Here is a 12,765-nt window from a genome sequence, read left to right as displayed (position 1 = left end):
CTGCAGCAGCTCCCCCTGTTCTCACCAGTTTGGGGGCCTCCTTTGTACCCCTCTGTGCCAGGACCACGCCTCCTCTGGGGTTCAGGGCAGGCCCACGTGGGAAGCCATGATAAGGGGCAGTCGTCTTTCCAGGGTAGCTCTGGTGAGCGCCAGAGATGACTGCTGATTTTGGGGGGAAACGTCGGCCTGATACTTGTCCCCAGGGGCAGAGGGAGGACTTGGATGGCCATCCCGTGCAGGATTCATCTGCTGTTCTGGGAAGCCTACGGGAGGATGAGCCAGCTCCGGACAGAAGAGGCGGCTGTTATGACTGATTGATGATTGTCCTTATGCCTTGGCCCCAGGCATGGGGTGGGGGGGCAGCGTTTTGGAGGAGAGATGCGTCCCTGTGCTGCTCAGGCCTCCCTGGCCGCAGCAGCCGGAGAACCTGGGGGGACTGGACCGCGCAACATGTTCTTCCCAAGCAGGTTTTAGCCCTTGCTGGGATAGCCTGTGCCCTCCCTAGAAATGTAGAAAGAAGAAAGTTGATGTGTAAACACGGGCAGAGCTGCCAGAGCCTTCCAGAGGGAGACTCCCAGAAAATTGGGATTTCCCCCCCCCACACACACACACACACAGACGTGCGCGCGCACACACACACACACACACACACACACACACACACACACACACCCGGGTCTCCCTCTAATGAGACATGTGTCTGCTCTTCCCCTGCCTTCTCAGAGCAGCATTGGAAAATCGTCATGGATTTTTGCAGAGCACTTTAAAGTTAGCAAAGTCCTTTTTGGGGTGTTATCTGATTTGATCCTCGCAGGGAGCCCTGTGAGGAGTTCGGTGCTGCTGGTGGTGTCGTCACCATTTTACAGATCCATCGGTCATTGGTCAGACGGGAGCAGTAATGGCACCCCCTTCACGGGGTTGTTGTGAGAATGAAATTAAATAATATACGTAAAACATTGCAAACCTTCAAGCTGTATATATATGGGTGTCTGGGTAATATCGTGGCAGTAATATTGGTGATAATGATTATAATAAGTACATTACAGAAAAGTAGGTTGGAGCCAATTTCTGAAAGACTTTAAATACAAAATAGGAGTTTATATTTTATTTTGGAGGCAGCAGGGAATTACTGACTGTCAGAGAAGCCCAAAGGATGAGCCCAGGGTCACAAAGCCTAGTAAGTGTCGGAGGTGGTATCTGAACCCAGGTCTTCCTGACCCTGCAATCCAATACTCTTTCTCCATCTTCATTATACTTTCCCTCCTGCCATCTCATACCTCCCTGCCTTTGTAAAGGCTGTACCCTATGCCTAGAATGCATGCCTTCCTCATCCTCTTCTTATAATCCATTGTTTCCTTCTGAAAGCAGATGTCTCCTACATGAGGCCTTTCTTGAGCCTCTGATTACTAGTGCCCTCCCCCAAAACCCCCAAAATTTACATTTTGTCTTCTTATTTGTGTGTATATTTTTATGCCCCAGATGAATGTAAGCACCTTGAGGGCAGGAACTGTTTGATTTTTATCTTTGTATCTCTGGGGCCTGGCACATAGTAGGTGTTTAATAAATGCTTCCTGACCAAGCACTTGGTATACAGTCGGTGCCTAATAAGCACACGCCTGCTTGCTTGGTTGGTAGCTACTGGACCAGAAATAATCTCTCAGTCCAGTGATCTTACCGCTATGCGGTGCATGCATGTGTTTCATTTCTCTCATATTTCTTGTTGGTCAGAGAGGAGCAGGAAGGAGAAGGAGAAACATCTCATAAGAGCATTTTGGGGATTTTTAAAAATAGGCCACCAGGTAACTTTCTTACTGAAATGAGGAAGTCTCTATTCATACTTTCTTCCTGTTCCCGAAATGAATAGCGGCCAACTGGTTCATTTCCTAGTTTCTCAGCATCCTCTTCTAGCGGGCTTCCTAACTGCCCCCTCCCTACACTCCCTCACCAAGAACCTCAGTTACTGCCCTGTAATGCATGTAAATCCCAGTGCCTAGAACATAATTGGCAATAATAAATTCGTGTTGATCGATCACATTAAATGGATGGGAGCCTTTGTAACTTCACTCCACCTTGGGAAGGAGGAAGAAAATAAGCATTTATATAGCGTCTATGGTATGCTAAGCACTTTACAAATATTAACTCACTTGAGCTCATATGGCTCCTTGTTCTGCCCTCTGAGGCCAGGCAGAACAAACTTAATCCTTCTTTTCAGATATGTGAACACAGCCATCATGTCCCCCCTGAGCCTTCTCTTTCCCAGGCTAAACATGTCCAATGTCCTTAATTAATCTTCATATACTATGGACTCAATTCAGCTCATCCTTCTAGCCCTCAGAGATCTATCTGGATCCTGACTCTGCCATCCCTTCCCAATTTTGTATCCTCTGGAATTTGATAAACTTTCATCTGGGCCTTTAATTTTTTTTTTTTAAAGCACAGGGCCAGGTGCGCTTCCTTGGGACACTGTCCTAGAGCCTTCATGTCATGGTGACATGGAGCCATTCATGACTATTCTTTGGGTTTGCCCATCTAAACCAGTTCTGGATTCACCCAAGCGTACTGTCAAAATGGAGAAACCATTCTTAGTTCTAGGACTGAATAGGAAGCAGGTTTGGCTTGTGCGCCATAGTTTGCTGACCCCTGGTCACTCCATCTTATCCACAAGGATAGCACGAGAGATTACACCAAATGCTTTGTTGATGGCAGGATAACCTAGATATAGGTTATCCTTTAGGTATTTGCTGCATCAATATACCAGTTAATAACCATGTCAGACAAGATGAGATTAGTCTGGGAAAACCTGTTTGTGGAGCCTTAATCACTCTTAGCGATTATCTCTTTTTCTAGCTGTTCCCTACCTATGTTTAATTTGTTACAATTTTTTTTTTTTAGAAAATCTTGGTCACAAGAGAGAACATGCCAGGGAGGATGGTATACTGAAAAATAATATGATTGGAAAATAAAAAATATTAATAAAAAGACTGTGATTAAAGTAACAATAATACATTACAGAGTTTTGTCAGGAATCAGAGCTAAGGTCGTTGACCTATACATCTCTTTAAAAAAGGGATGAGAATAATTTTCTGGGGGATTCAAACTTGAGACCTCCCAATTCGGCTATCTTTGTACTGTGTGCCTTCTCTTGGCTTATTTTAAATAGCTTGTCCTCAAAACATGCAGGGAACCAGTGGTGATAGGCCTTGAGATTGCTTTCTATAAAAATCAGTTGAAGGATCTGGGGGTGTTTAGTCTAGAGAAGATGAGGGAGGAGGTGAGGTGGGTGATGACAGCCGCCTTCAAGTATTTGAAGGCCTGTTCTGTAGAAGAGAAGATACTGGACCTGATTTCGTTGGCCACAGCAGGTTGTAAAGAGGCATATTTGGGCTTCATGTCCCAAAAAGTTTCCCCCAAATTAGAACAGTCACAAGGAGTAGGTGTTCTCAGGAGGGAATCTTTTGGGTAGAATCACTGAAGGATGCTTTCTTTTGTCTGAAAGGCTCTTGGTTAGAATGATCTTGGATTGACTTACTCTAGGCATCTCCCGTCAGTCCCTGAGACAGGGAAATGAACAGAGGGACCATGTGTGTTGGAAATGGACAAGTCAGCCACAAGTCAGCAAGCATTTATTAAGCACCTGCTGTATGCCAGGCACCGTACTAAGCAATGGGGATCAAAGAAAGACAGAAATAGTTCCTTTCCTCCAGGAGCTGTCAAGTCTAGCGGAGACAATCTGCAAACAACACGTTCAAACGAGAAAGACAGAAGGACTCTTAGCAGATGTCTGAGGAAAGTCTCAGGGTCTCAGCCTCAAAGTCTCAGGACATATTGTCTTCTAGTTTGAAAGGCTTATGGAAGAGGGATTGGACTTGTATCAGTACTTTCTATTTGATTTATTATCAAGTCAAATTATTTGTAAAGCGCTTAGCATCATAAGTGACACCTAGTAGGCACTTAATGAATGCTTGCTTCCGTCCCACCAACACAGTGGCTGGCACATAGTAGGCACTCAATGAATCCCTTCTCCCATCCTACCTCCTTTCACACACCTCTCCCTGCCCCCGAATTAGCAGCAGTGGGTAGAAGTTGAAAAGAGGCAAATGGAAGTTCCTTCATGGTGACATTGAGCCATTCGTGACTGTTCTTTGGGTTTGGCCATTTAAACCAGTTCTGGATTCACCCAAGCATGAGAATTGTCCATAGGCAGAGTGGGCAGCCATGAGAGGTAGTGAGTTCCCCATCACTGGAGGTCTCGAAGCCTGGACAACCACTTGTTGGGTATGTTACAGAGTGAATTCTTGTTCACGTAGGATTTTGGCTGTTGGGTTTCCCACATCCCTTCCCACCCTTGAGATTCAGCAAGGTGGCCCTAGGGAAACATAGAGAGTTTTTAACCTTCTCCACAATACTACACCTGGCTTGTTCAGTCATGTGCTGTGGGTGGTGAAGCCTGAGACAAGCCACACTTTGGCCTCACCTTGCTTTGTTAAGCCTGGGGGCATTGGAAGGGGTCAGAGATACCTGGCCACCCCGTGACTGCAGACTCCAGGGAATCGTCCCATAAATGTGGATTCATTCCTCATGCTAAATTCTTGTTGTGACGCCTTAATACATGAACTCTTGGCAAGGGCTCAAATCTCTGGGGAGCAAAAAGAGTCCTGTTCTCGTGATCTTTGCCCCCATTGAATGGCCCAGAATGAATGGCATCCAGCGTTTATAGAGCACTTGAGATTTTGGGGGGAAAAAGCGCCCACTTTCCTTTCATCAGAGCTAGAGGGAGCCTTGAAGGTCCATCCAGACCCCTTGTTTGACAGATGAGCAAACTGGGACCCAGTAGCTTGGTTAAGGTCACTCAGTCCAGACCAACAAACATTTATTAAATGTGAAAGGCATTGGGGATACACCGATGAAACAGACAATCCTTGCCTTGCTTAACTCTGCATGTATAACTTTGGCACTTAATAAGTGCTTGCTGACTGTATTGTATTTTAGACTGTAAATTCAAGCAGGCAAGACTTGTCTTTTGCCTTCTTGGTATCCCTAGTGCCTGGCACACAGTAGGCATTTAATAAATGCTTGTTGATTGATAGACCATTTATCTCCTTTGTTGTACAGGAAATTTTTTCTTGGATGAGGTTGCCTTCGAGGTACTCACAACTGAAATTCTGTGATTGCCCAATCGGTTTTAGTCCTCAAGACCCTGGGTATAAAGGGAGTGCTTCTAATCCATGCTAAAGTCAAGATGTCATTGGTCTTCTTCAAGAACAAAGGACCCTGGGGCAGCTAGGTGGTGCAGTGGATAGAGCACCGGCCCTGGAGTCAGGAGGACCTGAGTTCAAATTCGGCCTCAGACCAAACACCTGCCACTTCCTAGCTGTGTGACCCTGGGCAAGTCACTTAACCCCCCTCCCCAAAAAAAAGAACAAAGGACCCTGATGTAGAGGTAGAAGGAGCCTCAGGACAGCCACCATAATAACACCAGCTAATGTCTGTATGGTGCTTACTATGTGCCGGGCACCATGCAAAGCCCTATACAGTTAACATCTCATTGGAGCCTCCCAACGACCCTGGGAGGTAGGTGCCATTGTTAGCCCCATTTTACAGGTAGAGACTGAGGCAGACAGAGGTTAAATGACTTGCCCAGGGTCACACACACACACACACACACACACACACACCCTCCTTCTGAATCTAAAACCAAGTGTTCTTTCCCCTGAATCATAGTTCCCTTGAGGTCATACAGGTACAAGGTAGGATTTGAACCCAGGTTTTCTGACCCCCAGTCCAGCATGACTTCCCAAGCTCCTTTCTGCCCTTAATGCAGGCAGTTGTGGAGTCATTCAGGCAGGCTATCTCTGTTCTTCCCCAAATGTGCTCTTGTTCTCTGGTCCCTCCCAGCCCTGGCTACCTCACTGGTTGGAAAGGAAACATCTGTGGATTTGGCTACTGGGAGGATTCGGGACAGGGTGTTCCTTGATGGGAGAGGCAGCCCACCCCACGTTAGCTAGAGCTAGCTTCAGGAACACCAGCTGGGTGTCCCCACCCTGCCCCCCCCCAAACAACAACACACCCCACGGAGATTGGCAGAAATCCTTTGGGGTGACCGTGTTCATACACACACGCCTGTGCTGAGATGGAAATCAGAGAACAGTGTCTGCGCGTCAGTGACCCAGAGCAGGCTGACCCAGCGGGCGCTAGGAGCCGAGCCAGGCCCTGCTAGAACACGTTGTCTGAGGTCCTCAGGGCTTCTGTGCTGGCCTCAGGCCTCCTGGGCTGGACGGACTCCTGGCGATCGTCCACGACTCCTGGGGAAAGAGGGAGGTGGCAACAGACTGTAAGCCCTCTGAGGATAGGAAATGAGTCATTTCTCTCCTCGTATCCCTGGCACCTAACAGTGCGTGACACAAACACAGTTGGTGTTTAATAACTGATTGATTGAGGTGCCCTGAAAGGGATGGTCAGATCTGGAGTTGAGATTTCATTTGGTTTGACCAATTAGACATAGAATCACAGATCCTGAGAAGGGACAGATCTCAGTTGGCATCTGTATCCACCCTGGCCCCCCAAAAATAATCCCTTCTGCAGTGTCCCCAACAAGGGGATAGCGCTTAGCACAATGCCAGGCCCAGAGCAGGCACTTAATAAGTGGGATTGATTGGTTATCATGGTCCTCCAGCCTCTGGCGACCCCCTTCCTCCCAGTGTGGCCCCTTCTAGTCTTAGGAGGTGTTTCTAAGCATTAATATCAAGCCTCAGTGGGTCTCTTTGCAGCATCCCCCCATTGTTCCTATTTGGATCCCCCACCTTCCAGCATGGTGGCTCCATGGCCTCTCCAGGGCATACGTCCCTGTTTGTTTATCGCAGTAGACCTTGAGAAAAGGGCTCAGAGAATCAGTGGGTGTGCCCAGAGGGAAGGTGGAGGCCAATACTTGGGACCCTTCCACGGGATGCTCCCATCCCCCCTTGTACCTTCTCTGGTGCTTGTGATAAGACTACTAGTGCTTTAAGGTTTGCAAAATGACTTCTGATGTATTGTTGGCATCTCTGTTTTATGGATGAGGCATCTGAGGCAGACACAGGTGAGATGACTTGCCCAGGGTCACACAGCAGTTGTGTCAGAAGTGGGATTTGAACTCAGGTTCTTCCTGATTCCAAGCCTTATGCTCTGTGGGCAGGTGGCACAGTGGATAGAGCCAGGCCTGAATTCGGGAAGACCTGAGTTCAAATCCCTCCTCAGACACTTACTGGTTGTGAGACCCTGGGCAAGTCACTTAACCTCTGTCTGCCTCAGTTTCTTCACCTGTAAAATGGGAGATAATAACAGCACCTACCTCTTAAGATTGTTGTGAGGATCCAAAGAGATAATATTTGTAAAGCTCTTAGTACACTGCCTGGCACACAATAGGCCCTTAATAAATGTTTATTCTCTCTATCCACTATGGCCTCTAGGTGCATCTCCTTTTTATTCAAGGTAGTTGGGTTACAAGAGGGAAAGGAACCTCAGGGTTCATCCTAACCTACCTCCTCTTCTCATTCAGAAAAGTTGTGTTCTGAGATAGAATCTCATAGTTAGAAGGGACCTCAAAGTTTATCGAGACCGGCAGTTCATAACCTGAGGTCCACACACCCCCTGAGACTTGGCCTGTGGATAGATCTCAAGAGAGAGCCTGAATTTGAGTAGAGAAAAATAACATCTTCCTTTCAATATAACTGGTTTCCTTTATAATCTTATGTATTTTAAAATATGCATCTGAAAAAGGGGTCCATAGACCTCACCTGACAGTCTATAGCACCTGGTGTCTGCCGACCTGCACTTGGAATTCCCTCTGCAGCGTCCGGCACCAGGGTGAGGGAGGGGCCTGGTGCCTCCCTGGCAGGGCAGCTCCTTCTACTCTGGCCGGCATCCTCCTCCAGCCTATTCTAGAGTCTGAATGCCAGTGTCCGCCAGAAGTACTTTTTAGGGAGCCAGTTTCTCTGTAGCTTAGCCTATCATAAGATGTCAACTCTTGGAATTGGAGAGCCAATCAGGAATGTGGGCATTACAATTATTGTGCAGTAACCAGATGTATGTATATATTCATATTCATGCTCTCTCTCTCTCTCTCTCTCCCCCCCTCCCCCACAGCTGAACCACTGCCTCTAATGGACCTCTGCCGTCGGTCCGTCCGCCTCGCCCTAGGGAAGGAGCGCCTGAGTGAGATTCATGCCCTGCCCCTGCCAGCATCCCTTAAGGGCTACCTACTCTACCAGTGATGCACCAGCTCAAAGCCTGCCGCCATGTGGGAGCAGGAATCAGGAAATCCAACTGTGCAAACCCACTGAGCCGCCACTGGGGTCCACAGCCCCCCTTTACCCTACCCACACCCTACCAACGTTCCCTCTTCCTTCATCTGGCTGTTCCAACCTCACGAGGCAAGATTTCCTCATCCTTTCTTGAATCCCAATCTTCCGCCAGATAAAGACAGACCCTAAAAGCAGGCTCATCTAGTCTTCCTCCCTTGGAAATGGCCTCTTGGAGTGTGGGCAGACGAGTGTCCTTTGTATATCTGGATTTTATTTTCCCTTCTTAAAAAAGAGAGACTTTGTTTCTACAGAAGTAATAAGGTGTGTCCTGGTCAGCTCCAGGGGTAGGAGTACGGAGCCCACAGCTTCTGCCCGAACAGGACAAGCCGTCGTCTCCAGAGGATTCCAGGGCTTGATGATGGCCAGTTGGGGAAAAGTAACCATACTGGCAGTAAGGAGGCCAGGAAGCATCGAGGGTGCTTGGAAATTGACCGATGACTTCCCTTGGGTGGCAAGCATAGAACCTCGTGGGTTACTTCTGCACAGGAAACGCCACCGTTAACAAAGCTGCCAATGCCAAAAACTCATTCTGGACACTTAAAAAAAATAAAGAAAGAAAAGAAAACGGGACCCTGGAAAAAGGCCGGAAAGCAACTAGCGTCATTCCCTAAGATGTTGTCTCACCCTGTACTCTGTATTTATTCTTTCACCAACAAAAATCAATTTATTTATTCCACATAGAAAGAAAACATATCTCTTTCTGTCCAACGTGTGTCTTGTTGCTCTCCCATCTCCCCCCCTCCATGTGCTATATCACCTGCCCTTGGCCAAGCGGTGTAGGTATAGGTATGAGGGCTTCTTTGGTGGGTGGGTTTTGTTATCTTGGCCTGTAGCTCCAAGGGGAGGTTCGGGTTGGGCCAGAAGCTTGCCAGGACAGCTCCTTCCTCAGGCTACAGGTTTCACGTGCAATAGTGATGCCTTCAACGGTCCCCTGAAGCAGCTCTAACAGCCTGCCACCCTCCTCCTTCATTGCCTCTTACCTCTTGGCCAGACATCTTTGCCCAGGATAGTTAGACATGCTGTCGTGATGGGTTTTTTGTTTTTTTTTTTGTCCTCAGGTTGTTCAAATATCTCAGCTAGGCTGCCATCATCATCCTCCCCAGCTTTGGTAGTCTGAGAAAATGTACATTTTTGATACTTTGTCCATTGGGGAGGAGAGAGAGAGAGAGAGAGAGAGAGAGAGAGAGGAGAGGGAGGGGGGAGAGAGAGAGAATGAGAGAGAGAGAGAGAAAAAAGAGATATACAGGCAGTAGTTAGATTCTTTACCACCATCCCCCCCAAGCCAGAATGGAGAACCTGGAATATTGGTCCTGAGAGCAGACCCAACATCTAGGCAGGTCCCCAGTTCAAATGCAGCTCCCCTGGTCATTTCTTCCTGGGCTGAGGAAAAATGTGTCAAGAGCTGCCCCCTTCCTGGCAATTCCTCCAAGGTGCAGGCCGAGATGTGGCACCCCCCATCCCTACCCCTTTATTTTGCACATTTTGTTAATTTTGAAATCAGTTTTGGAATCCAACTTTTGGTTCAGTTCTGTACAGGTACAATAGATGACTTTATTTGTTTAAAATGTTTAATATATATATTTGTCTATGTAAGAGATGTTTTGAACAGCTGCTGTTGGATACCTTTTTTAAAAAAAAAAATTCTACTTGGAGAATATATTTTTAAAAAGCATAGAATTGGTGCCAAGCCCGCGTGGGGAGTCAAAATTGCCTCCCCCCAAACCGTTACTGTTTGTTGCTGTTATTTTTTTAAGGAAGAGAAGAACACACACACACACACACACACACACACAGTCTCTCTCACTCCCTTGTCAGATGATAGGTCTTTTGCTCATTTCTGTTACAGGGTGGGACACACACTCGAGAGAGAATTCACCGAGTAGACTCCATCGATGGATGCCTGGTCCCAGTTGTCTTCCACCGACGCTGGAAATGTTGCAATGTCACCGTCCCCCTGCCCCCCACCTCTCCTCTCCTTTCAGGTTCAGCCCCCTCCCCCTGTATTGCCATCCCAGTACATAATTGCTTTGTTTGGTTTTAAAACTCCTTTCTATTTTATGACTGTAGAAAATACTCAGTAACCTAATAATAAAACAAAGTTTATTAAATTTGAATTCACTCAGATAGTTTCTCTTTGGGTCTCGGGGCTGGGAGAGGAGGCTTGCGGTGACTTGACCGGAATCAGCCCTTGACCTTTGGGAGAATGGAGAGGTGAACCCTCGGACGATGAGAGGCAGGTAAAGGGAGGAGACTGCGAATCGGTCTCCTTGCCCCACTCCTGTCCTTTTGCTGCCAAAGTGATTTTCCTCTAACATCTGATCACATCATTCCCTTATTTTGAAAAGTCCTCTCTTGGGGCTTCTGTAGTGCCCCTAGGATGAGAGGTGACTTTCCGGGTTCTGCCTGGAAAGCCTCCCGCAGTATGGCTCCCACCCACCCAGCCAGAGTGCACGTGAACTTGGCCCACTATAGCCCGTCCAGCCCAAAGAGCTGTTATCACCTATCTCAGCCTGCCTTCTGTTCCTCCCCTTCCTGCACTCAGTGGTGATCGAGCCAGACAGGCTCAGCCCAGCTGGGCTGCTTGTACTTGCTGGGACATCATTTCTCCCCTCCAGCCTTCACACACCGCGGTTCTCTTACCCTGGCATGTTCACCCATCTTCCTGCCCAAAGCACAGCTTATGGGCCGCCTTCTACACAGGCCCTTTCCTGCTCCCCTGAGCTGCTTTGGTGCATCTGGGCCTTGTCAGGAAGACCTGAGTTCAAATGTATGATGATTTCACTAATGAGCTGTGTGACCTTGGGCAAGTCACTTAACCTCCGTCTGTTTCAGTTTCTCTGACTGTAAAATAGGATATACATACATGCTGAACAAATGGGAGGTGGAGACAGCTAGGTTGGCACAGCAGACAGAATACTAGACCTGGAGTCAGGAACATCTGAATTCAAATGCAGCCTCAGACATTGACTAGCTGTGTGACCCTGAACTAGTCACTTTTCTCTGCCTCAGTTTCCTCAACTGTAAAATGGGGATAATAACAGTACCTACTTCACAGGGTTGTGAGGATCAAATAAAGCTTTTATAAAGTGCTTAGCACAGTTCCTAGCACATAGTGGGCCTTTAACATTTCCTCCCTTCCCTTCCCTGAAATTAGTTAGCATCTCTTTTGTGTGTCCCTGTGTACATGTTCGATCCCTGCATAGACTATAAACTCCTTGAAATCCGCGACTCTTTTTTTTTTTTTATTTTTGCATCCCCAGTGCCCGGTACAGTGTCAGGCACATAGTAGGAGCTTAATAAACATTTGTTGAATTGATGTTGGCTGCTCCTGAGTGCAGAAGGGTCCACACCCCCAAAGGGTTTAGTCTTCAATGAGGTGGAGGGAGGAGGGCAGAGCTCTGCCTGTGAGGCCGAAAATTCAAATATTGCCTGTTCCAGACATTTCAGGGGAGGGAGTGGGGAAAAGGGTGGTCTCGAATTATTTTTAGGTTGGAGTTCATGTCTGGGTTGCCGTAGAACAGGAGCTCATTTTTAAAGGAGAAGGAAGGGAGGGGGTGGGGTGGGGGAGAGCAGGAGGTTGTGGGGGGTGCTGGCATAAAGGAAAATAAGACTTTTTGTTCAGCTGGGAGGCTTCTTGCAAAGCAGGTCTCTGTGTTTGAAAGGAGCAGTGTTCATAAAACCATCCGAGCCGACTTGGCACGTGTGGCTGGAATGAACACTGCCGAGCACCACCAGGCTGTCTCCTCCTCCTCCTCCGCTGCCCTGGTGCAGGTAGCGGCCCCTCGGCCTGGCCATAGATGGGAAACGTTCCCGTCTCTGGTCCATCTTGCTCGTGCACTCGGCCTGCCTTCCGCAGCTCACCCTTCCCTTCCTCTGTCTTCCTCGAGATGTGGAATGTGGCCTAGGCTGAACCATAAACTATGCTGGGGAGGGGGCTGAAGACAGAGTAATTAGGCCCCGCTCGGGCCCAGACACCCAAACATGGTTGGATTTGAGCTGCAGGGAATATTTGAAATAAATGACCTGCCGAGGGGCCGGAGTTGTGTTCTGTTTTATGGATGCCACCATGGTAACCAGGGAGGAAGTCATGAGATGGGGATTGGGCCGGAGAATCAACAAATGATGTCCTGCCTTAACCAGCCCCAATGAATCAGCTCACTCTCCCTTGCTGGGGCTTTCTCATGGACTCAGCTGCTTGGCAGGCCCGAGCCAAGCTGTCGGGCCTCGGAAACAGCCCCTCTCCTCAGCTTCTCCGCACACTCAGGACATTAGCATTTCCCTGCCTGGGACGGTTCTCAATGGACCGTTTTTTTTTTTTCTTTCAAAGGAGAGGAGAATTTAAACACGAAGCTGGAAATTTTCTTCCTTCTTTAGAGAGCGTGGCTGAGCCAGGTTCCTACTTGGCTTGATGCTTCCATTTTCTTGT

The 12,765-nt window shown here is 48.0% G+C and overlaps 1 protein-coding gene across 1 annotated transcript in view; it reads left to right on the top strand.

Annotated features, from left to right (window-relative positions):
- Nucleotides 1-10,453, top strand: part of SPSB1 (splA/ryanodine receptor domain and SOCS box containing 1) — an 89,671-nt gene extending 79,218 nt beyond the window's left edge. Inside the window, 1 exon segment of the mRNA XM_027844014.1 lies at nucleotides 8,122-10,453. Coding sequence (XP_027699815.1) covers nucleotides 8,122-8,249 — 128 coding nt within the window. The 3' untranslated portion in view covers nucleotides 8,250-10,453.
- Nucleotides 10,454-12,765: the final 2,312 nt, after the last annotated feature.

The sequence above is a fragment of the Vombatus ursinus genome, unplaced genomic scaffold (genome assembly GCF_900497805.2).
Source record: "Vombatus ursinus unplaced genomic scaffold, bare-nosed wombat genome assembly UNPS02014932.1, whole genome shotgun sequence".
In the NCBI taxonomy this organism is placed as follows: domain Eukaryota; kingdom Metazoa; phylum Chordata; class Mammalia; order Diprotodontia; family Vombatidae; genus Vombatus; species Vombatus ursinus.
The sequence above is the reverse complement of the archived record's forward strand: the minus strand, read 5'-3'. Positions and strand labels throughout refer to the sequence as shown.